Genomic DNA, 24,833 nt, shown 5'->3' on the forward strand with positions numbered 1-24,833 from the left:
TAGCTTAGTCTTTGTCATTGGCCTTCTAGCATGCATGTAATATCTGTTCTTATCTTTTTATGCCCTTTCTCCCCACAGTACCAGAGTAAAATTTTTAATACATTAAATAGATGTCATTCCCCTGGGAAAACCTCCATTGAGTTCTTCCTGTTACTTAGAAGTAAAATTCAAAGTCCCTACTGTGGCTTCTAAAGTTTTATATACTTTGGTCCTGCCTGTGTCAATTACCTCCAGCTCCTTCCACTTTCCATCCAAATTACTCCATTCTGTGACACAGTTCTTTTTATTTATTCTTCCTTAATTTTTTGTTTCCCTCACCCTGTGATGCTCTAATCCAGGTCTCTGGTTAAATATCAAATCCTCAGAGAATACTTACCTAGTTACCTTATCCATAAGAGCCTTTCCTCCACATTTTTGTCATTAGTACCAAATGACACATAAAATTATTTTTTTTATGTGATGTATTTAAGGGAGGTATCATTTTATTTATCCTGGTTGGGATTTATTGGGATTTTTAAGTCTATGAATTAGTGACTTTTATCAATTCTGAATCTCTTCAAATTGCCTTTACTCCATCTGTTCTCTCTCCCCTTTTTAGAACTATGAGTAAACATGTGTTAGATCTTCTCACTCTGGCTCTCCCATCTCTTATCCTCTCTTGTTTTAAAACCTCTTGTCTGTCTGTGTTGTATTCTGGATAATTTCCTCTTACCTAACTTCCAGGTCACTCATTCTCTCTTTTTTTCATATATATGTGAAATTCTCATCCTTAGTGAGATGTAATTGACTATAACATTGTATAAGTTTATGGCATACAGCATATTATTTGATATATGTACATACTATGAAATGATTACCATAAGTTTAGTCAATACATCCATCATAACTTCAGTTATGATTTCTTTTCTTATGATGAGAACTTTTAAGGTCAACTCTCTTAACCTTTAAATACAGTATTGTTAACTATAGACACCATCCTGTATATTACATTTCCAGAATTTATCTATCTTGTAATTGGAAGTTTGTACCTTTGACCAGCTTCACCCACTTCTCCTCCCCCCATCACCTAGGTAACCACCAGTCTCTCTACTCTGTTTTCATGCAGCTGGTTTTCTTAGATTCCACATTTAAGTGAGATCATACGATATTTGTTTTCCTCTGTGTGACTTATTTATTTCACTTAGCATAATGCCCTCAGGTTCATCCATATTGTCACAAATGTCAAGATTTCATTTTTTTTTATGACCAAATACTCCATTCAGAGTGCATGTATGTGTGTGTGTGCACTTGTGTGTGCATAAGCATGTGTGACAGTTTATCCACTCATCTGTCAGTGTCTTGGCTATTGTAAATAATGCTGCAGTAAATATAGAAGTACAGACATCTTTTCAAGATCCTGATTTCATTTCCTCTAGGGTATATATCCAGAAGTGAGATTTTTGGATTGTATTGTAGTTCTATTTTTAATTTTTTGAAGGACCTCCTTACTGTTTTCCATAATTGTATCAATTTGCATTCTCTCCAACAGCATACAAGGGGCTCTCTTTTCTCCACATCCTTGCCAGCATTTGTTATCTCTTGTCTTTTTGATAATAGCCTTTCTAACAGTTTTGAGGTGATACCCCATTGCGTTTTTGATTTATATTCCCCTGATCATTAATGATGTTAAATACTTTTTCATGTTTGTATTGGCCATTCCAATATCTTCTTTGGAAAAATATGAATCCAGATCCTTTGCTCGTTTTTTAATTGGACTATTTGAGGTTTTTTTGTATTGAGAGATATGAGTCCCTTATATTAATTTTGGATATTTACTCCTTATATCTAAATATGTGGTTTGCAGATATTTTCTCTCATTCCATAATTACTTATTCATTTTATTGATCATCTTTTACTGTGCACTAGCTTTTTAGTTGGATGTAGTCCTAGTTGTTTGTTTTGCTTTTATTGCTTTAGGTTTCTTTCTTTTTTTTTTTTTTGCTTTAGGTTTCATATCCAAAAATTCGTTACCAAGACCAATGTCAAGGAGCTCTTCCCCTATGTTTCCTTCTAAGAATTTTATGGTTTCTGGTATTTACGTAATATGTAGTGTATTGTTAGTTTCAGGAGTGGTAGATTTTCCTTTTTTTTTTTTAAGATTTTATTTATTTATTCATGAAAAACAGAGAGAGAGAGAGAGAAGTTATGGGGGGGAGGGGGGAGGAATGGATGAAGCATAGCCCTGGCAAAGGCCAGCATTGGGCCTGGGACTTTTGGAGCATGGTAGCTTTCAGGAGGCTTCAACTGTAAATTTGGATCAGACTACCTAAAATTGGAGGCAGAAAAGTGTGAAACTAAGGGAGTTTTATCTTGATGACCTCTATTTATTATATAAACTAGGAGCAAGAGATTCTTAATGTATTTGTTAAGTACTTAAATGCAAGAGGACTTGGTGCTAAGGCCTTAGGATACAGAAACAAAAAGATAGTCATGGTCCCTTGCTTTCTGATACTTACAGCTTTACCTGTTAGAATTTCTCTATAAGTACAGAATTACTTACTAGAATCAGTAAGTATCAGGTACTATAGGAACACAAAATAGGGAGCCTAACATAGTCTAATTAGGAGACGGCCTCCTCCAGGAAATAGCTTAAGTTAATTCCTGAAAGTCTCGGAGTCAGCCAAGCAACAAAAAAAGATGTAAGTATGGGAATATGGAATTGAACCTGTCAGAGCAGCATGTGGAAAGGTCTGGATACTAAAAAGAGCATGGAAGGTTCTAAAACAAACCTGAAAAGGAATTTCTTCAGTATAGTTGGAGCGGAAGGTACAAGAGCAAAATTGGCAAGTTTATGTGGGCTGTACAGAGGTATGTAGTAACAAAATGTCAAAAAATGTCAAAAGTAGGGTGCCTGGGTGGCTCAGTCGGTTAAAGATCTGCCTTCCGCTTGGGTCATGATCTCAGAATCCTAGGATTGGGAGCCTTGTGTCTCGCTCCCTGCTCAGCGAAGAATCTGCTTCTCCTTCTCCCTCTGCCTCTCCTCCCAGCATGTGCACATGCTCGAGCTCCTGCACGCTCTCTCTCTGTCTCAAATAAATAAAGTCTTTTAAAGAATATTAAAAGCTACATTAAACTATCTGAAAGGCAATAGGAAACTAATGAAAGGTTTTACTGACAACAAGTGCTTCAGGATAATACTGAAGCGATACCTGGCAAGTCATGATAACTGAGCTCTATATAATGGTTATGTCTTCTAAGGAAAAGTCTGGTAGAGATAATTTATAATATTCAAAAAAATATCTAGAAGAATGATTTGGAGAGAAAACTTGGTGATTGATTATGAAGAAGATTATTTTGAGTCAAGGATCTTCCTAAATGTATAGATTTTTGGTCAGCCAGATGGATGGTGATGCCATATTTTGAAATTGTGAAATTTGAAGACTTGGTGAAATAACTGTGTAGCTACTGGGTTTGTGAATATGAAGCTTAAGTGAGAGACCTGGATTGGTTAAATGGATGTAGAAGTCATCAATATATAGATAGCATTTTGAGCTGATCAGTAGTACTTCTTTCGTCAAAATACAAATCAAGATTCATGAATATATATATGTGAATTGATACTTTGTAGTTAATGTGCCTCTCCCCACTCCCTTTTGTTTCTATTTTTGGAAACAGTTCTGGGTTATTTCCTCTTCTTGCAAATGCTGCCATGTCTGTGAAGCCAACGTTGCTGAGTCTGTACGAGATATATTACTTGCCTTTGGGTAAGACCCTGAAGCCTGGTCTACAAGGACTGCTAACTGGCATTCTGCCTGGCTTAGAAGAAGGATCGGAGTACTATGAGAGGTAAGGCAGGACTGCTGGTGGTGCAGCTAAGCGATCAAAATCATGGATTTGTCAGCAAGCATCCTCGGATTAATGTTTTAACGTCATAAAAACTAATTATTCTATGCATTTCAGTATATGACCTGAAGGTTTCTATAGCCAAAAAAACAAAAAAAGAAAGTAGTATATTTAGTTTGTATATTACAATGAAAATATAGGTAGGTAGTACGAGCACAGACTTGAGAGGCCGAGGGACTGGGTTCAAATCCTGGCTTGATGGACTGGACAGCTTAGGAATGCTTTTTCACCATTTGAGAACTTTATTCAGTTTCCTCATCTACAAAACAAACATTATACATAGTGCATTCTGTTGTAATAATCACTTAGTCCAGTGCGTAGCACATTTAAGTCATGAAAAAAATTGCAACCCATAATTTAAAATAATAATCAAAACATAGGAACTTAAATTAATAAAAGAATGGGAAATTGGGCCATATGCCAACAGTTTTTAAATTATTAGTGGTGGGTCACCTGGATGGCTCAGTCGATTCAGCATCTGCCTTCGGCTCAGGTCATGATCCCAGAGTCCCAGGATCAAGCCATGTATCAGGCTCCCTGCGTCATGGGGTCCCTGCTTCTCCTTCTCCCTGTGCTGCTCTCCTTGCTTGTGGTCTCTTTCTCTGTCAAATAAATTAATTAAAAAATAATAATAAATAAATAAATAAATAATCAATGGTAGAAAAGAAACTAATACCAAGTACAGTGCTGTTTTGCTAACTATTGACATGATGCTCTTGATATTTTAACTCATTATTTTTATTTATTTTTTTTTTGATATTTTAACTTTTTAAAGAAAATGATGTAATCTATTTTGGAGTGTGTTATTTTTTAGAAAGTTTATAGACAGTGCACGATAGCATTAACTGTCTTTAATAGCTTATTACTGATATTCTTACCAAAAAGGAAATTATAAATTCAGGTGGAAAAAAACAGAAAATGCCAAGCTTATTTTATGAGTACATTTAATGATTTAAATTTAAATACTTTACTTTGGTACATTGACCAGCTACTCTCTTTTATTGTGGTTATATATTCTTGTAATATAGTATGAATCTAATTCTGAAAATACTGGATTACCTTCCTAACCTACTTGGAGAAAATCTATTTTTTGTCTCAAAACTTATCATTTTCTTTTGTTTACCTTTTTACTTACAATTTTAGAAACATGATATTTCATTTAGTGTATAAATCAGCTTTGTTTCTAATTGTTATATTCTAAGGGAAATACTTTATAAGTCTGCTAGATACAGTTAAAATTTTGACATAATGATTTTTATGAATGTAGTATCTATGGTGTATCTCATTATGTGTCTTCTGTTTAAGATGCAATAACAAAATACCACAGATTGGGCAGCTTATAAACAACAAATTTGTCACAGTTCTAAAGGCTGGAAGTCCAGTATCAGTATCAGCACAGTCATGTTTTGGTGAGGGCCCTCTTCCTGGTTTCATAATTGGACTCTCCTCCCTGTGACCTCACACAGTAGAAGGGACTATGGAGTTCTGTGGGTTTTCTTTCATAGTAACACAAATCTCACTCATGAGAGTTTCACCCTCATGACTTGAGCACCTCCCAAAGGCTCTATCTCTCCTAATGTCATTATTTTGGGGGGTTAGGGTTTTAACATGACTTTTGAGGAGACCTTCAGACCATAGCATTGTGTTTTAACAGTTATTCCACACAAATTCTAATAAAGGGATTTATAAACATGTTCTTTTAAGCCATAGATACATTAAGGCCAGAAGGGAGTATAGTGTTAGGTTAAGTCACATGGCAAGTAAACAGTAGAGCACATCATCAGGTTCTTCTGATTCTGACTCTACTGTACTACAATGTAATATATTTTTGTGTATTATGTTACTCTAGTTTGAAACAAATCAAAAGTAATTTATTTTAGAAGATAATCCTTACTTATCTTCTAAGTAATAATTTTGTTAGAGGTCTGATTTATCAAAGTTTAATGAATTACAGGAAATGAGGGCAATCTGGCTATGACATCTGTCACCCCATGATAACTAGGGTTGATTCAGCTGACCTGGTTGAGTAGGCAGGTGTCCCCTTCCTTCACTCTTCCAGGTGTGTCCCTCCCAAAGCTGTGTGCTTGATCAGAGCAGCGACCTTCTACAATAGAGGAGGACCATTTTTTGGTCAGAGATAAATGATTAGCCTATATTCCCCTGCTAGAATCTCCAACAAACTTTTTAAATTTTGTGAATTACATAATACGATTTCAAAGAGAAGGAAACATTTGGAAAATAACCTTTAAGAATTTATGGGGTGGGGGTGGAATCACCTGACTGGCTCATTTTGTTAAGTGCCTGACTCTTGATTTCATCTCAGGCCCTGATCTCACAGGGTTCTGATTTCAAGGCCTACATTGGGCTCCACACTGGGCATGGAGTCTCCTTAAAAACAAAAACAAGCAAACAAAAAAAACGAGAGGTGGTGCACCTGGGTGGCTCTCCATGGAAATCTTTAGTAAAAGGTGAAAGATTTATTGCGCCTGGATGGCTCACTGGGTTAAGTGTCCAACTCATGATTTCAGTTTAGGTCATGATCTCATCTCATGTCATGAAATCAAGCTCCAGATTGTTGGGCTCCTCAGGGAATCCGCTTGAGATTCTCTCTCTTCCTTTCCCTCTGCTCTTCCCCCTGTGTACATGTGAACATGTGCTTGCTCTCTCACTCTCAAATAAATAAATCTTTAAAAAAAAATTTTCATAGAGGGGTACCCGGGTGGCTTAGTTGGTTAAATGTCTGACTCTTGATCTCAGTTCGTGTCTAGATCTCAGGGTCGTGAGTTAAAGCCCCATGTTGGGTTCCACACTGGGTGTAGAGCCTACTTTAAAAAAAAAAAGAAAGAATTTCATAGAAATTAAAATATATTCTGCTGTAGGATTACTATTAATTGAGATGTATAGGACTTGGGGCATTTTCGTTGTTATCTTCATTTTACAAATTAGGACATAGAACTGAAGAAAGTTTGACTTTTCCAAATAACACAGCTAGTAAATGGGGGAACCAGGACTGAAATCTAGTCCTCTGAAGTATACACTTCTAGTTTATCACACTTGTCTCCAGGGCAAAGCACAGAACTACAGTATAAATGCTTTCATACTTTCTGGAGAAGAAGAATTTTTTTAACAATGTGAAACTAAATGCGTGTCTTCTTAAGCCACTTTGTTTTGTACCTCAGAACAAACACCTTGTTGGAAAAGGTTGCTGCTGCAGTGGACCAGTCAGCCTTCTATAGTGCCCTCTGGGGTAGTCTCCTCACCAGTCCTGCTGTACGTTTACCAGGAATCACATACGTTCTCGCCCATTTGAACAGGAAGCTTTCCATGGAAGATCAACTTTATATAATTGGCAGTGATATTGAGCTAATGGTACGTCTATATATGGTTGCTCACGTAACATACTTCTTTAGAGCCAGGCACACTATTCCAGACAGATAGTGAGAACTGTACCACAAACAGGGTTCCTATTTTTGTGGAGATATTTTTCATCAAGGAAACTCAAAGACCAAATTAGTCACTAATTATTGTTTTTAAAAGTTTCAAAATATTTTTTTCATGGAAATGGAATTATAGGTTATATGTTATTTCCATGGGTTATTCAAGCAAATAAATGGTCTTTATTACCATTTTGCTAACTGATAAGACCATTGTTAATATAGCCACATTAATTATATGATTCCAGAAGAGACCTTCTACTCAGTCACAGCTCTCATAGGAAAGATGGATTTTTAACAAAGCAACAGCCGGATTCTGTAATGGGATTTGTACAAGAAGATATAGTACCAAAGGAGATGGTGCAAGATAATACCAAAAAAATTACATCAATTGCTTATACTTTTTAATTTCTAGATTAACAACAGAAGGAAACCTTTTATCTCTGTAGAGTGCTGTACTGTGAAAATTAGCAAAGTAAAAAGCAAACCCTCAAAGGTCATTATGAAAAGTGTTTTTAAAAAATTGTGGTTAATCATTCTGTACTTTTTTTCCCATTTGATTATGAAATGACTGAAATTTTTATGCAGATTTTTGGTTACATTTATTAAATTATAAGTAACGTATACTGAAGACATCTTGTGTGTACAGTTGTATGAATTTGACAAATGTCTACCATCAAGTAACCAATATTATGAACAAGGTAAAGACTATTTACATCACTCAAAAAAGTTCTTCTGTGCCCCTTTGTAGTTACTTCTCTTCCCCTATACTCCCAGGCCCTTACAAATACTGGTCTGATTTCTGTTCCTAAAGTTGTACTTTTTCCAGAATATTATAGAAATGGAATCATACAGTATCAGCCATTAAGTCTGGTTTCTTTCGTTTTTTTTGCAACACATGTGAGGTTCATCCACGGGTATGCACATATCCATGATCCTTTACATTGCTGTGTAGAATCATTTTGCATGAATGCACTGCAGTTTATTTATTCATTTACCAATTAATGAACATTTGTTTCTGGTTTGAGCAATAATGAATAAAGTTGCATACAGTTGTTTGTGGAGACATATGTTTTTATTTCTTGGGGAAATACCTAGGAATGGGATTTCTGGTTCATATAGTAAAGGTACATTTAACTTTTTTTAAATGACAGCTTTATTAAGATAAAATTCACACACCATAAAATGTATCCTTTTGAATGGTACAGTTCAGGGGTTTTTAGTATATTCACAAAGTTGTGTAGTTATCATCTAATTTTTAGAACATTTTCATCACCTTAAAAAGAAACCCCATAGTTATTAATCACACCACCTTTTTCCCTCCCCTCTGTCCCTGGCAGCTGCTAATCTTTCTGTTTCTATAGATTTGCCTATTCTGGACATTTCATACAAATGCAGTTATACACTATATAGCTTTTTATGAATGACTTCTTTCACTTGTCCTAATGTTTTTAATATTCATCCATATTGAAGTATGTATGAATACTTCATTCCTTTTTATTGTTGAATAATAGTGCGTTGTATGGATGATACCACAATTTATATATCTGTCAGATAGGTTTTTTGGGTATTCTGAATAATACTCTGAATATTCATGTGTAAGTTTTTGTGTCAACATAGGTGTTCACTTCATTTAGTAGTGGAATTGCTACATCATATGGTACCTCTGGGTTTAACTTTTTGAGGAATTGGCAAACTTTTCCAAAGTGACTGCACCAATTTACATTTCTGCCAGCAACATATAAGGATTCCCATTTCTCCACATCCTTTTTAACGTTTGTTATTGTCTTTTTATAATAGATATCTTAGCAGGTTTAAGTATTATTTCATTGTGGTTTTGATTTGTATTTCCCTAATGACTAATGACATTGAACATATTTTCTCCTGGTTATTGGCATCTTTATATCTTCTTCCAGGAAATGTCTCTTCAGATTCTTTGCCCATTATTTAAACTGTGTTATTCCTCTTTATTGTTGTTGTGTTGTAGGAGTTCTTTATATATTCTGGATGTTAAACCCTTGTATATATGATTTAAAAATATCTTCTCCCATTCTATGGACTATCTTCTTATTTTCTTGATACTGTCCTTTGAAGCACAAAAATTTTAATTTTGATCAAGTCCAGTTTATCTATTTTATCTTTGTGCTATTGGTATTAGATAGTATCCAAGAAATTGTGTCTAATCCAAGATCAGACATTTATTCCTGTTTCTTCTTGTATATGTTTAAGGTTATGAGAAACTGCCAAACGATTTTCCAAAATGACTATACCATTTTTATGCAGATTTTAAAACATATTGTTACATTTCCTTTAAATGACTTAATAGAAATTTTAAACAAATCACTTTATTTCTTTAAAAAATAAATGTCACAATTGGAAAACTATTTATAACATATTCCTGAGTACTATCCTCCATATTATTCAAAAAGCTATAATAAACAAACAAATATTAATAAGTAGAAAAATGGATTTGAACAGTTAATTAACCTAAAGGAAATAAAAATAAGTCAAACATATGAAAAGATGCTTAACATTGCTTATGATAGAAATAAAAATTTATACCAGGATACCAATTTTCATAAATAGGATTGGCAAAAATAAAAAAATATAGATAAATATGGAAAAACAGAAATCACATAGCTGCTGGGAATATAAATCTATATAACCTTAATGGAAAGCATTACACTATTTATATTACAAATACATATACCCAAAGACTCAGCAGTACTACTTTAGATTTATCCTACAAGCATACTTGTATATCTTTGTATTGTATATTGCAGCATTATTTAAGATAGTAAATATGTACAAATAGTATAAATATCCATCATTAGGAGCCTATTAAAAAATTAGGATTCATCTATGAAATAGAGTAATTCTTTGTCCATAAAGAAATAATGAAGCTCTTTATGTAGTGTTAAGGAAAGATCTCCAAAATATATTGTTAAAAAAAAGGCAAAATCTGAGATACATGCATGTGTCTCCTATTTACTTAGTTTTGCAGAAAATATTCACTAGTAATGCTGGTTGCATGTAAAAAGGAAATTGAGTAGTTTGGGGACAAATGTGGTAGAGAACTTTTTGCTGTATACTCTTGTGTGTGCCTTAATTTTTTCTAAACCATCATAATATATTTACCTATTCAAAATAATGTAAATACATTTAATTAGTGATAAGAAAGAGCATACAGAAGTATTTGTTGGAGAAAATGAAGCATTCTGTTTGCATGGTAAATCTTTCCCAGTGTAATAGACAATAGATATTAAAGGCTCTCTTATTTCAGGTAGAAGCAGTAAGTACTTCGGTGCAGGACTCAAGTGTACTTGTGCAGAGAAGCACACTGGACCTCATACTCTTCTGTTTTCCATTCCATATGAGTCAGGTAAAACATTAATAATATTAATATGAGGAATTCTTTGGAAATCATAGATTCCTGATGCATAGTTACTTTTAAAATTGAATTTAACTTGAATTCTTTTGTTTTATGAACTGGTAAGTACAATATATAATTATGTACAATTCATGCAGGGCTTGAACTCAAGACTCTGAGATCAAGACCTGAGCTGAAATTGAGAGGCAGGCAATCAACTGAGCCACCCAGATGCCCTGAATTAAGTTCCTTTTTTAAAGGGTAGAATTTGTCAGAATTTTGAAAAAGAAGAAAAAGGGTTATTGATTTGCATAGGAACACAGGGAATTGAAACAGATTATTTCATAGAATCTTTAAAAATTCTAACCTATTAAAAGAGATAATCATTGCTGGTTCTAAGTAAGGCAGGACTCTGAGACCCAGGCCTTCTACCAAGCTGTTATCTCTGTTCTGATGAAACTTACCTTTACTTGGTTTGGCAATTTGATGATGTATGTCAGACCCTTAGCAGAGTTGGCTCTTTGAAAGCCAGATATTCAGTCACTGTGACATTCTCTAGTACTTTTTTATTACAGATGAAAACAGTTAACAAATCATGAGTGAAGTGTTTCATTGGCGGGACTTAATTTATTATCAGTCTCTTCATTTTTAAAGAAATGGTCTGAATTCTTTTGAGTTCTAAACTTTGGTGAGCTATGTAGAACAACAATGTATGAACATTCAGAATTGAAGAACAAAAGTAGTAAGATACGGAGAATTTCTGCCTTGGAAAAGCATATTTATTTCTAAAAAGTCATTAGCAGAAAACACTACTATTTTGGGATTTTGTAAGAACTATGGTTGGTAGATAACTAGTGAGTTTTCATTATGATCTGCCAAGCTCACATTTTTCTTTATTACTTTATTCAGTTGAAATTGAATTATTAATAATTGAATTTTATAGTTCATTGCCTATATTGTCCCCAATTAGTACATAAACTATCCGCAGTTTCTGTTTTTGAGATTTTCCATCCTTAAACCAGAGGCCTTTATTCTGCCTCTGGCTTTTCACAGAAACACCTGCTGGGATGTCAGAGTGGTCTAAACTTATCAGTATAGGAGTGGGCAAACAGCTCATCGGGTAGTAAGGAGTCTGACTTTTTTAAAAACCCATAAAAGAAAATGAATATGCTAAAGTAATATATATGGCTCAAAAGCCTAAAATAGTTATTATCTGGGTCTTTATTGAAAAAAAGTGTACTGACTTTTACTCTTAAACTTTCCCATTCTTTTCTTCCCTTCCAAGCATTCAACGTTGTTTGTCTTTGTCACTGATAGGTGATTCAGCAAGATGGGAGGGATTAAGTCATAGTAGACTTAAATTGGGAAGAACCTAATTTGTAATCTCATTAGACCAGTGTTTTCTCAACCTTTTGTTTATGTGATTTCTTTCAGTACTTTCTTACTCTACCATCTCTGTATTCCTACCAGCCAAGATTTTCTCAAGCCTTACCTTTTATAATTTGTATTATAAAACAATAGCTGTGTTTAATGTTATTTTAAAAGTACATATCCTACCAAGGCCCATTATAATACTTCCCCCATTACTGTACCAAATTTTTAAATTACCTGAGAATATTGATGAAGACAAAATCATATTTGTTCCCCACTTTTCCTCTTTCTATATCTTGCATATAATATATTTTAAGCAAATATTGATTTTAATTATAACTTAAGGGAGCCTTCATTATATTGTCCCAAAAGTGATTACTATTAATAACTTCAGCAGTTAGTGTTTGTAGACTCTTTTTACTTATTTCATGGAAAATTGACCCTAATATCTAATACTTATACCTTTGAGAATTCTTTTCCGTATTAGAAATATGTGGTTGTGTCAACAGTAATCAAGAAATGACTTCTTATTTTCTAGAGTAGTTTGAGGAGAGGGGAAGGCACCTGGGTGGCTCAGTCAGTTAAGCAACCAACTCTTGATTACTGCTCTGGTTGTGATCTTAGTGTCCTGAGATTGAGCCTGTGTCAAGCTCCACATTCAGCAGGGAGTCCACTTCTCTCCCTCTCCCTCTGCACCTCCCTCAACATGTGCACTCTCTCTCTCTCTCTCTCTCTCCCTCTCTCTTTTTTTTCTGGTTAAAAAAAAAAAGCTGTGTGTGTGTGGTTTTTTAAAATAAAATTAGGGAGACATACGTACTTTTTAAAAAATTTTTTAAATTTATTTATTTGAGAGAGAGAGGGAGAGCAAGCACACATGCGGAGAAGCAGACTCCCATTGAACATAGTGCCAGACAGGGCTTGATTCCACAACCCTGAGATCATCACCTAAGCCAAAATCAAAAGTCTGATGTTTACCCAGCTGATCTACCCAGGTGCCCCAAGACATTAGTCCTTTTCAACATTTTATTAAAATATCTGTAATCTTCATATCTGATGTTAGATTAGCAGTTCTCAAATGCTTTGGTTTTGAGACCCTATTATACTCTTTAAAAATATTGAGGATCCTGGGATGCCTGGGTGGCTCAATTATCACGTTAGCATAGATAACATTTTATGAAAGTAACTCTTTGCCAACACATTAAAAAATTTGGTGAATAGAGTAGCATTGTTTTATTTTTCTGCAATTTCATTAATGTCTGGTCCCACAGTACAGAGCAGAATGCTCATATCTGCTGCATTCAATCCATTTTGTGTTTTTTTTTCTTTTGGTTAAAATATATGGAAAAAAATCTGCTCTGACTGATGATATGTAATTAGAAAAGGGAGGAGTGTTTCAGCAGTCTGTTGTTGTTTAAGAAGCATATTCTTCGATACTACACCAAAACTCAATAAGCTGTAGTTTAAAAAAAAATTAGTTGTATTATGGAAGCTGAAACCGAATCAATGAACCTTTCATATTCTGTTTCATGAAAATCTGCTGATCTGTCTTGTACTTTGAATGCATCTTTTATCCAAACAAGACTCTGTTTGTTCGGTTGGTTGGTTTTTGCTGGGCATGAGGTAGAGTTTGAACTCAGGCCCTGAGATAAAGAACCAAGAACCGAGCTGAAGTCAAGAGTCGGTAGCTCACCGACTGAGCCACCCAGTGCCCACAAACATGCTTTTGTAACATCATGATTGGTTATTTGAAAATGTTAGTTTACTGAATTATGCAGATCTTCCAAAGATTAACACAATAACAAACTATCACATTGCTCACTACTACCGCAGATCTCATCAGTAAAATTTTTTAGGTATTGGGAAGCTTTCAAGCCAAATACAGATTTGCCAAAATTCTAATTTTCTTGGGGAGTCTGGCTGTCTCAGTTGTTAGAGCATGTGACTCTTGATCTTGGGGTTAAATCTGAGCCCCATGTTGGGTGTAAAGGTTATTTATAAGTAAAATCTTAAAACTAAAATTCTAATTTTTTCTTGGAAGCTCAAAATTTATTATCTATAATGATGAATATTAATTGTTTTTCTTAAAGTGACAGCCTCACTTTGTTTATTTTTGAGAAAATATCTGTCAGGTGTTGAAACCTGAGTAATCATAGTTTGTATCAGTCCCTCTTTCAGGCAAAGATGGTAATCAGTAAAAAAAAAAAAAAAATACTGGTAGTACATCTCACAATTCAAACAGGTAAACAGGTGTTTTTCCTCAAGACATCTATCATATATACATCAGTATATGTCAGAAGTGTTTTGTGTATATTCCCCATTTCATTACACAGAATATTAAAAGACTTGTGCTCAGGGGCTAGTGTTTAATAAAATAAACTTTTTCTGCTTCATCAACAGCATTTTTAAGTGAAACTGGCTTTTTTTGTTGTTGTTAATTTTGCTGAAGTAGTACATGGCAGTAAAAAATACCATGACTACAAGTACAGTAGATGCCACTGCTGTACTGCTTTTGTTCCTGCTAGGGTGCTGGCAGTTTTACTCATTATTGCTTGATCGGAGCAAATGTCAACACATTTCAAAAGGCAGATAACATCTTGGTATTGTTGTGGGTATAGTTTTTACCTTGGGGACTACTGAAAGGGTTTTAGAAATCCCCAGAAGTTCAGGGACCACACTTTAAGACTTGCTTAGATGACTAAAAGGCATTCATGTTCAGATGAGTGACCATAATTTTTCAGCTATTGATGATCTGTGTTCTGTAACATCTCCATTATTTCTCTAACATTCCTTTAAAACAAATAAGCTGAGTGAATCCTTTTCCAGTACTGTCAAGGACCAAAGAGTGAAAAGTTGACAAGTCTATGATTAAGAAGTCTATTCTAGAAAAAAAAAAAAAAAAAAAATCACTTCTCTGTATTCAGGTGAGGCACTAACCAGGTACTTGAATTTGAATTTGATGAAGTACTTAGGCCCTGTGAGGCTCTGGTTTTTTATTCTAGAGTGATTCTTAGACTAGTTGATTTCCACATTAGCTTTTTTTTTTTTTTTTTTTTAAGATTTTATTTATTCATGAGACACAGAGAGCGAGAGAGGCAGAGACATAGGCAGAAGGAGAAGCAGGCTTCATGTAGGAAGCTCCTTGTGGGACTTGATCCCAGAACTCTGGGATCACGCCCTGGGCCAAAGGCAGACTCTCAACCATTGAGCCACCCAGGCATCCCTCCACATTACCTTCTAATGCTCAGATTCCAAAATACTATTATTAAGTAGCTATCTAGTAATATTCTTAAAATTAACAGCTATTGAATTAGCTGCTTTCCTTTTATCTTTCTTTTAACCTTATCTCTTTTAGCTAAAACCAGACCTTGATTAGGAAATCACTTTTTGAACATCTAATTAAGGCTATTAGGAAAGGCAAAGAAAAAAATGAATTTTCTCTTTATAAAAGAGCTGGAGTAAAATGAAAAATAAGATGTGTTAAAGCTGGATATGGGTACAAAAGCATTCATTATATTGCCTTCTGTATTTTACTATCTGTTTGAAATACTACAAGATAAAAATTTTTAAGAGGTCAAGAAATGAAAGACTTATAATTGATGAAGATAGTGAACTTCTAATGTAATTACTACCAGTTGACACCACTATGAATATGAAAGACTAAATGCATATGATTTTCTTGAATCTTTTCCATTTTGCTCCATTTTCTTGTTTGTTTTATTTCAAATCTTACTAATATTGGATAGGTTAAAGAACTTTAAACTGGAGATTGAAATAATTGAGTTATGCAGCTAAATAGCTGTGCTTCCTTTTCTTACTGTTTCTGAATCAATAAAATGGAAGTAATCATTCCTGTGTTCAAAAAGTCAAATGAATCTTAAATAAAACTACCTCATAAGCCCTAACGTTCTGAGTTTATTGCAAGGTAGTATTTTTTTAAAGAGGAAAAAAAGGAATGTGTTTTTATATGTGATTAAGTACAACTACATTTCTCACTTTTTCAGGCCACTCGACCAGATATGATCAGGATCTTGTCAGCAGCCCTTCATGTGGTATTGAGGAGGGATATGTCCCTGAACCGAAGACTTTATGCATGGCTTCTTGGTAGGTGTTTGGTGTGTATTGTCCTAGCTGAGGAAAGATAGAAACTCCCCGTACATAAATATTATCAAGTTATGTGTATGTCCTAAGTAAAGAAACTAATACTTTGCTTGAATAGACAATAAAAAAATATAAATGGTATTTTCTATTATTTGAAGAAATTTCAAAATCTTCTTAAGAGAGGCTATTTTAACCCATAAGTTGTGTTTTCTTTGACAAGATTTTTTTCCACTTATAAGTTGAGGCTTTTATACTGTGAATATGTAGACAAAGCAAGATAAATTAATAACCAAAGTAATAACATAATTTTCAAAACTTTGAAGTCATCAAAAGAATCAGAACTATTACTACTGTCCCACACATGGCTCCTTAACAATCTCCCACTCAAGCAGTAAGTTCTTTGTCCTTCCATACTTTTTGTGAGTGTTTGGCCTGTCTTCACAACTCCTTACTGTCCAGAGTGAAAAGATACAATATATCTTAACTTGGATTTTCTGACTCTTCAGCTATTTCACTGTTTGTAAGATTAAAAAAAAAAAAAAAAAAAGGCAGGATAATGCTGGAATACTATGATACTCACTTACATATTGAATTGGTTTCCCTTTATTAAACTATCTAAAATGATCTCTCTTGCTGACATTGATTGGGCTACTAATTGGTAAGTGTTTGGTGCTGTTTTTGAGATATTTGTTGTTTTGGTCTTTAGTGAACAACAGTTTTGAGAATTCCATTTTAATTTATTTTGCTATTTGTTTCCATGGAGGTTTTGATAACAACGGTGCTATCATAGGACCCAGAAGCACAAGACACAGTAATCCTGAAGAACATGCCACTTACTATTTCACTACCTTTTCAAAAGAATTGTTGGTGCAGGTAATAAACGCTTTCACTTTATTTTTTGGTTACTCCCTGATCAGTGAGTTACTCAACAAATGTAAGGTCCTGTCTTAATTGAATTAGTATGTCTGGACACCTGGGTGGCTCAGCAGTTAAGCCCCTGCCTTCAGCTCAGGGTGTGATCCTGGAGTCCCAGGATCCAGTCCCACATTGGGTTCCCTGCATGGAGCCTGCTTCTCCCTCTGCCTACGTCTCTGCCTCTCTCTGTGTCTCTTATGAATAAATAAATAAAATCTTTTAAAAAAAAAAAAAGAATTAGTTTGTCATGGAAGGGTGGAAACAAGGCTCACAAATATCCTAACAATGACTATAACAAGCAAATGATTACAATAAAATGGGTAAGTAATCTTTAGATTTACTTCCAATTAAGTACAGAGATTTTTTTTACTTTGTTATGACTTTATTAATACATAGTTTCAGCTTCTCACCTCTCTGCCCTATGAATTGGAGATCTTCCAAAAATGAGCTAGGACCTGCGTTATTTCCTCTGAAGCCTCTTGGAAATTTGGGTTGCAAAAGGAATCTAAATGTGGTAAAATTACTGTTGTAATGGGAAAGTTAAAATGAGCCATAGTTTTATTTTTTATTATTTTTATTTTAATTATGAGATATTCAAGGTAACTCAAACAGGAAATACATGGTTTCTGAAGCATTTTTAAGTGAGTGAGGTTATAGGAATTCAGTTTTGAGTTACCAGTGGGAAGACAATTGCATAGTAGCAGATGCTGTCATGGTACTATGCCATACAGTACCTGTATGTTGATGAGACCTGTTGATGATGCTGTTATATTAAATAGAAACATTTTTATCTTTTAGGCAAAAAGTTAAAGTAACTCATGAATTTTTCTAGATTTTTTTAACTTTTCCACTTTTTTTTCTAGAGAAATGTAAGCACTCTTTTTTTTTCTCAAGATGGATGAATATAACTTTTTTCCCCCTTAGCAGAGGAAAAAACCTAACTTCAGTGAAAGAACTTAAAAAAGCAATAGATGTATATGTGCTGCCAAAGCGAGCACAGAAAAGCAATAGATCTAAATCTCTATTACATATGGTCGTATTTAATTTTTTCCTTAAGAAAAAAGTATTTGCATCTGTTTATTTAAATGACTAATATCCTTTTTCTTTTTTAAAGGCAATGGTGGGGATCTTACAAGTGAATGGATTTGGAGAAGAGAGCACTTTAATGCAGGATCTAAAACCTTTTCGTATTTTAATCAGTTTACTTGACAAACCTGAGCTAGGTAATATATACTGTCCTAGGGCATAAGATCATGTGTGGTTGTTTTGTACTGCCTCATAATAAAAGTAAGACAAAGTCATGACATAGAGAAATTGCTATATTTTGAGGTGGCCTTCAAATACAGGTTCTCAACAATTTCTTAACTCTAGAACGTTAAGAAGATACAAATGTATATACCCAACCCATTTGTTCTCATATTTTACCTTGTACTATGTATGTAATGTATGTATGTAATGGAAGAGGCATTTTAAAGATAATATCTAAGCTCTTCTTAATCCTGATTAACTGAAGCATCTATGATCTGTCATGACTGTCTGTCTTATAGTTCACAAAATTCAAGTACTTGAGCAAAAGATATCTAGGTTCTCTCTCTCAGCTTAATTCCCCATGTCCCCTTTGTTTTGTGTGTTCTCCCTTTCTCCACTGTATATTTCTCGGATATTAGGTCTATTAGGAAGTTCATTATGGCACCTGAGACAGAAATTAAGAAAAACCAAAAATATTAGAAACAATAAAATGAAATATAAAATGTGTAGTTTTATTAAATTATATGCAGATGTTTTAGCAAATATGCATGTCTTCTCACCAACTCTTAAAAATGCAAAATTTTAAATATAAAAAGTTGTATTGATGGCTTTGATAATTTATTTTTAGCTGTTGTGCGATAATAGATGAAGCTCAGAAATTTTTTTAAGGAGATTGGCATCTGTTGTAGTCAAGGTTTTTTCAAATCATTTAAAATAATATCAGTAGTAATAAAAGTATTTATTGAATACTTAATATATTCTGGGAACTATGCTACCAACCTTATAAATAATTTTTCCTAACCCTGTAACAGCCCTGTAATTTTGGTATCATCCTCATTCTAGGCAAGGAAACCAAAACTCAGAGAAGTTAAATAACTTTTCCAAGGATGTTGCTATTAACTGCCAAACACACTTGCTTGATTCTATAATTTTTAGAATGTCAATCTGTTAAATAAACATTTGTTCAGATCAAAATGTGAAGTTTAATGTAGCTTCTAGAAAAAATTATTTTTTTCAAAATAGTTGTTTTAAAGCATCCTGTAATCAGGCCAATTTGTAAATAATCCTGATTTGTCAATGCTAATTAATTATTGTCTTTAATATGTATATTAATTTTAGGACCTGTAATTCTGGAAGATGTCCTAATTGAAGTATTTAGAACATTATATTCTCAATGCAAAGCAGAATTGGATCTTCAAATGGAACCACCCTTCAGCAAGGATCATGCTCAGTTAAGCAGGTGGATTACCAAAAAACTAAGCATGGATACAAAAATGTCCTTATTTATTAATATTCATGAAGTAGACACTGCTCTATGAAATTTGTGTTCCTGAGTATCTGATTTTGAATACTACTGTATTTTGGCAATATGAACTTTCATGATTAACTGTGCTGATCTTTGAAGTAGGCATTTTATAGTAGAACCACCACGTTCCAGGGTTGGTTCTCAATCTAACTCATTAGAATACTAAGTTTTAACAGTTACTATGAAGATAAAGATTCCAGGGAGTTTATTCACACTTTCCAAACTCAAAGGAGATTAACTGCCACATGCCAGTTAGTAATGGAAATTGTACCTTGCTTGGTACTGGGCCTGGTTGTTTGGGTGGGGTTGTGCCTCTTGGTTACTCAACACACTCAGGAGACCAAATCACAGTTCAGAAAAAGATTGAACTTGGAGTTAAATGAATCAAAGGGCACCAGGTGTTATTTCAACATTTTTTTTTCAAGTTGTGGTTATTTCTTCTTTCAGGTATATATACAAATATGTATTTTTTTAATGCCTGGGAAAAGTCATGGAATATTAGCATATCCTTTTCTCTAACTCGGTGGTAGATTCATGTTGACAATGTCATAACCATAAAGTCTCATCTGTCATTATAACAAAGGTTTCAAGACTATAGTTCCTTTTACATAATTTGCATTCCATTTGTGTCTCTTCAGTGAGGCTTTGGAGATAACCTGGGCTTTCCTAAAACACAATTTTACATATTAAAACATTTTAGGAAAAAAAATTTAAAAAAAAGGAAAAAATAAATAAAACATTTTAGGACAGTTTCTGATTTCTGATAAATATCCCTGTACTTTTTGTTTGAGAAGTTAATATTGACTACCCTGGTACCCGATTTCATTCTTTACACTGCCTGATAATCTATATTGCCCCATAGCATACTCAGTGAGTCTTTTGTGCTATTGATAGTACCGCACTATAAATAAAAACAACTGTTTTAGCTGTTAGGAAAGGTGGCAGGAGATGATAGGAAAGTGGGTGGTTAATAGGCCAGAGGACCCCCCCTTGAAATAAGTTTTTTTTTTCCCTGATGGAATTTTAGTAATAATGGCAATTTATGGTATTATTTTGTTTTTCAGCTAAGAATAATAATTTTCAAGGAAAATAAAAGAATGTAGTGCCAAATAACAGGTCCTCAGGGTTCAAAAATAACTTGTTCTTTTGCTGGAAGCACAGCTATTTTTTCTTCTCGAAGGCTCATTTCTGATCTTGATCCATACATTTGAGTTATGAAAACCTGACTTTGGAAAAGTAACCACATACAAAGTAATAGAGTGTCAGTATATTAAAATTATTTGTTGCAATTTTCTCACTAGCAAATGTTCTAGCAAATACCTAGGAATATGTACTGTCCTAACAACATTGTACTCAAATTTAATTCTGAAAAAATAAATGTTAATATTTCTTAGTTTTTGTTTGTTTCTCTTTTCCTTTTTTAGTAAATTAAGGGAAAATAAGAAAACAGCAGAGCTGATTAAAACTGCCAACCTTCTTTTTAATTCCTTTGAGCCTTACTATATGTGGGATTACGTTGCACGTTGGTTTGAAGAATGTTGTAGGTATGTTAAACTGTTTCATTCATTTTAATTTAGTAGCATCCAAAGCCAATTTTAAGTTTTTGAGTCTAACGAAAAGAATGTTCTTTTATATATTCTACTACTACTGACAACTATTAATTATTTAGTAGCCATAATCTGGCTCTGTCGTGTCACTTAGAACCATTGATCATATGCTTTTGAAGTTGAAAAGGAGTTTAGAAAACAAGGTATTTAGTCACCAACATAGCTGAAAGATTTTCTCTCTCCAGTTTATAGTAATCCAGTTTTTCTTCATTGTTAAGAAAATAACAAATTTGTGGCTGCTGCCTCAGTATACTTTACCAAAATGATTCCCACTTTTAATAACAAAAAATTCCTAGGAGATTCTTGTGTTTTTAAACTCCTAGAGCTTGCCCATTTTGTCACTGGTGAGTGATAAAAGCCCTCTACCTCTTAGGACATAAAGTATAAAAACTCTGAAAACCCAAGAATACTGTGAACCTGAGTGGAATGAATCTGTGGATTCTAGACAAAATCCTCTCAGAACCAGATTAACCTCTCAAGCCCTGGGAGCATGTAGTCAAAAAGTAAGCATGTACAATCTTGGAATTAGAAGTCTTTAAAAATATGAAACATTAATCCCTTTAATGGTTTAGAAAGTTGTTTGCTTACTCATTCAACAGATAATGAGCACCTGGGAATATAGACAGCCCCTGTCTTCAAATACCTTATAATGGGAACAAGTGAAACATGCACATGCTTATTCTTAGAATTAAATTAAAAGTTACAGATATGTTGGGGCTCCTGGGTGGCTTAGTCATTGAAGCATCTGCCATAGGCCCAGGTCATGATCACAGGGTCCTGGGATCAAGCCCAGGTCAAGCTCCTTGCTCAGCAGATAGTCTGCTTCTCCCTCTCCCTCTGCTCTCCCGCCCCCCCCCCCGCTTGTGCTGGTGCTCTTTCTTTCTCATAAATAAATAAATAAACAGACTTCTTAAAAAAGGTTACAGATGCCTTAATATATTAAAATGTAGTAGGAATGTTGAAGAATAATGAGTATCTTTTTGCCACCTAGCCCTGGGTTTCCACCTTCACAAACACTCATCCATTCTTCTTTGCCCTTCTGTACTATTCCCTGAACACACATCGATTGACTGAACCTTCACTCCTGCTGCTGAGTCTTCACTTGTGCTATTTCTTCTAAAACATTCTTCCCCTTAGCTCATCTGGGAGATCAATAGCTTTCCTTTCTTTTTTTTTTTTTTTAAGATTTTATTTATTTATTCATTAGAGACACAGGCAGAGAGAGAAGCAGGCTCCTCGCAGGGAGCCCGATGCAGGACACGATCCCAGGACCGTGAGATCTTGTCTTGAGCCAAAGGCAGACATTCAACCTCCTGAGCCACCCAGGCGTCCCTTCTATGACTCCCTTAAATCTCCCATCAGAATCAATTCCTGCACTGCCATATTGTTACATTTATTTATCTATACACTTTTATTTCTTGCTTGTTAGGGACTCTGTCATATTCTTTGCGTCTTCAGAGTGTAGGGCAATATATGGTCTAGGACTAATATGATTTAAAGTGAATGTTTGTTGGAGGAATGAGTCAGAAGAGGTTTCCTGGTGGAGACACCTTTTGATCTCAGACCTTGAAGGATGGATGCATTCTGAATTTGAAAGAATGAGTTTGAGGGAAGATGGCGAATCAGGAGGACAAGTTGGTATTAAAAAAAAAGCCCCAAGGTTATAAATCAAGCAACAAGCAATCCGTTTTAACTAGAGATGATATGTGTAGTGGAAACCATGGGAAATAAGTCCAAAAGAGTGAGAGCCACCCAGAACACTTGGAAGAGGGTGAGCATTCCAGGGAGAGTTATAAGCCTAGGAATATTGCTTTGGAAATTTTTCACTTAGAGTTAAGTGTTCTAGGGGAACGGAAATGTTCACAGGGACATCAATGTGTGTGTCCCAGTGTTGACTCTCATTAAAAAGAACGTGATGTATGTATGATATAAATATACATACCACTTGGTAGTATACTCAATAAAGTGAATTTTGTCCTTTTAGGAGAACATTGCATGCCAGACTTCAGATTGGGCCTGGAGATAGTAGTGAGTCATCTGAGTTACAGCTAACGAATTTCTGCTTACTGGTGGATTTTTTGTTGGATATAGTTTCTTTGGTAAGACCACCTTGGTAAAAAAGTATTGAAGAAACGTAATAACATAGTTCAGATATTTCATTTGGAGATAGACCTCATCTGTCAATAAATTTTCTCTTCAATGTTAAATTGATTTTTTTTTCCCCTTTTGGCAAAGCTTTTTTTTCCTATGAATTTTTCCAAGTTTTGTCCTCTGATATATATATGTCTTATGTAATACATGGAATATACTTCACAACTGCATGTTACTGAAATCCTAAATGTTAATGTATAGTGGTTTAATGCTGCATTTATATTTAACTAATAATTCTTTCTGTTAAATGAAGACTGTTGGAAATCTTTTCTCCTTTTCTCTCCTGCATTCTTTGCTTTCTCATTTTGAAGCCTACTAGAAGTATGAGGGTGCTGTGTCAGGTATGATATTTGGCCTGTTTTGTCTTGAACTGATTGCATTCACTTTTGTTATAGTTTCAGTAATATAGCAGATAAAACTGGGGTTATTTTATAATATATACCTTGAAGTACTTAAATTGAGAATTTGGGAATAGAAATTTTATAAGCCAGTAATAACATGGCCATACAATGTTAATTAAGAGCATGATACATATAAAGTATTACAGATGAGTAAAATTATTTCTTTTGTGTTACGTACATTAAAAATAAATGAAATAATAGAATTTTATGGATATATATATATGTATATATACATATATATATATATATATATATATAAACTTTTGTCATTTCATTTTTCATCTTCAGGAGACTTACATTGAAATCCAGACAGAACACTTGCCCCAGTTGCTGCTCAGGATGATTTCTGCCCTGACAAGCCATCTCCAGACATTGCACTTGTCTGAACTCACAGATTCACTCAGGCTCTGCTCAAAGATCCTTAGCAAGGTTCAACCTCCACTCTTATCTGCCAGCTCTGGAGGTGTGTTGCAATTTACAAGTGGGCAGAGCAACTCAGTCAAAGAATGGGAAGACAAAAAGGTAAGGTTTGCTATTATTTTTGGTATTAGACCGACTGTATTTCTTCAAAGCAGACTAGTTTATATATAGTCATTTAAATATTATTGAATTTTTTTTTTAGATTCAGTTGTTGTGGCAGTAGACCATCTCTTAGGCTTTTGGCAATTTAGCTGTCTATATCAGCCCTCCACTAAAAATATAATTAAGCAAGATATGTAATTTTTAACTTTCTGGTAGCCATATTAAAAAACAGAAACAGGTGAAAATAATTTAATTATATTTTATTTAGCCCAATATAGCTAATATATTATTTTAGCATATAATCAATATAAAATTGATGTAATATTTTAAAAATGAGGTATTTTACATTTCTTTTTTGTACTAAGTCTTCAAAATTCCAGCATGCATTTTATATTTACAGCATTGAATTGCAAAATTTTTATCAGAAATAATTGATCTGTATTTAATTTTATAGTGTACGTTTAAAAAACTAAATTCACATACCAAGTTATTCTAAACCTATGTAAAAGTTGTATCATAACTAAAACA

The 24,833-nt window shown here is 34.1% G+C and overlaps 1 protein-coding gene and 1 long non-coding RNA gene across 8 annotated transcripts in view; one reads left to right on the forward strand and one right to left on the reverse strand.

Annotated features, from left to right (window-relative positions):
- DOP1A (DOP1 leucine zipper like protein A) overlaps window positions 1–24,833 on the forward strand; it is a 108,725-nt gene that overhangs the window by 40,080 nt on the left and 43,812 nt on the right. For 3 of the 7 annotated variants that reach the window (XM_035698089.2, XM_049092299.1, XM_049092298.1), the window contains exons 4-14: window positions 3,655–3,825; window positions 7,062–7,251; window positions 10,600–10,698; window positions 16,059–16,158; window positions 16,919–17,028; window positions 18,185–18,293; window positions 19,438–19,558; window positions 21,049–21,168; window positions 23,216–23,330; window positions 23,694–23,723; window positions 24,072–24,305. In XM_035698089.2, coding sequence (XP_035553982.2) covers window positions 3,655–3,825; window positions 7,062–7,251; window positions 10,600–10,698; window positions 16,059–16,158; window positions 16,919–17,028; window positions 18,185–18,293; window positions 19,438–19,558; window positions 21,049–21,168; window positions 23,216–23,330; window positions 23,694–23,723; window positions 24,072–24,305 — 1,399 coding nt within the window. The remainder of the gene's footprint in view (window positions 1–3,654; window positions 3,826–7,061; window positions 7,252–10,599; window positions 10,699–16,058; window positions 16,159–16,918; window positions 17,029–18,184; window positions 18,294–19,437; window positions 19,559–21,048; window positions 21,169–23,215; window positions 23,331–23,693; window positions 23,724–24,071; window positions 24,306–24,833) is intronic. The other 4 variants (XM_035698091.2, XM_049092300.1, XM_035698092.2 and 1 more) reach the window with 2 other exon arrangements.
- On the reverse strand, window positions 4,014–5,339 carry LOC125752254 (uncharacterized). Its single transcript, XR_007401281.1, has 3 exons — window positions 5,205–5,339; window positions 4,336–4,484; window positions 4,014–4,141 (listed from the first exon to the last, which is right to left on the reverse strand). It is a non-coding gene; the product is annotated as an uncharacterized LOC125752254 (long non-coding RNA).

Source organism: Canis lupus, chromosome 12, assembly GCF_003254725.2.
Source record: "Canis lupus dingo isolate Sandy chromosome 12, ASM325472v2, whole genome shotgun sequence".
Classification (NCBI taxonomy): domain Eukaryota; kingdom Metazoa; phylum Chordata; class Mammalia; order Carnivora; family Canidae; genus Canis; species Canis lupus.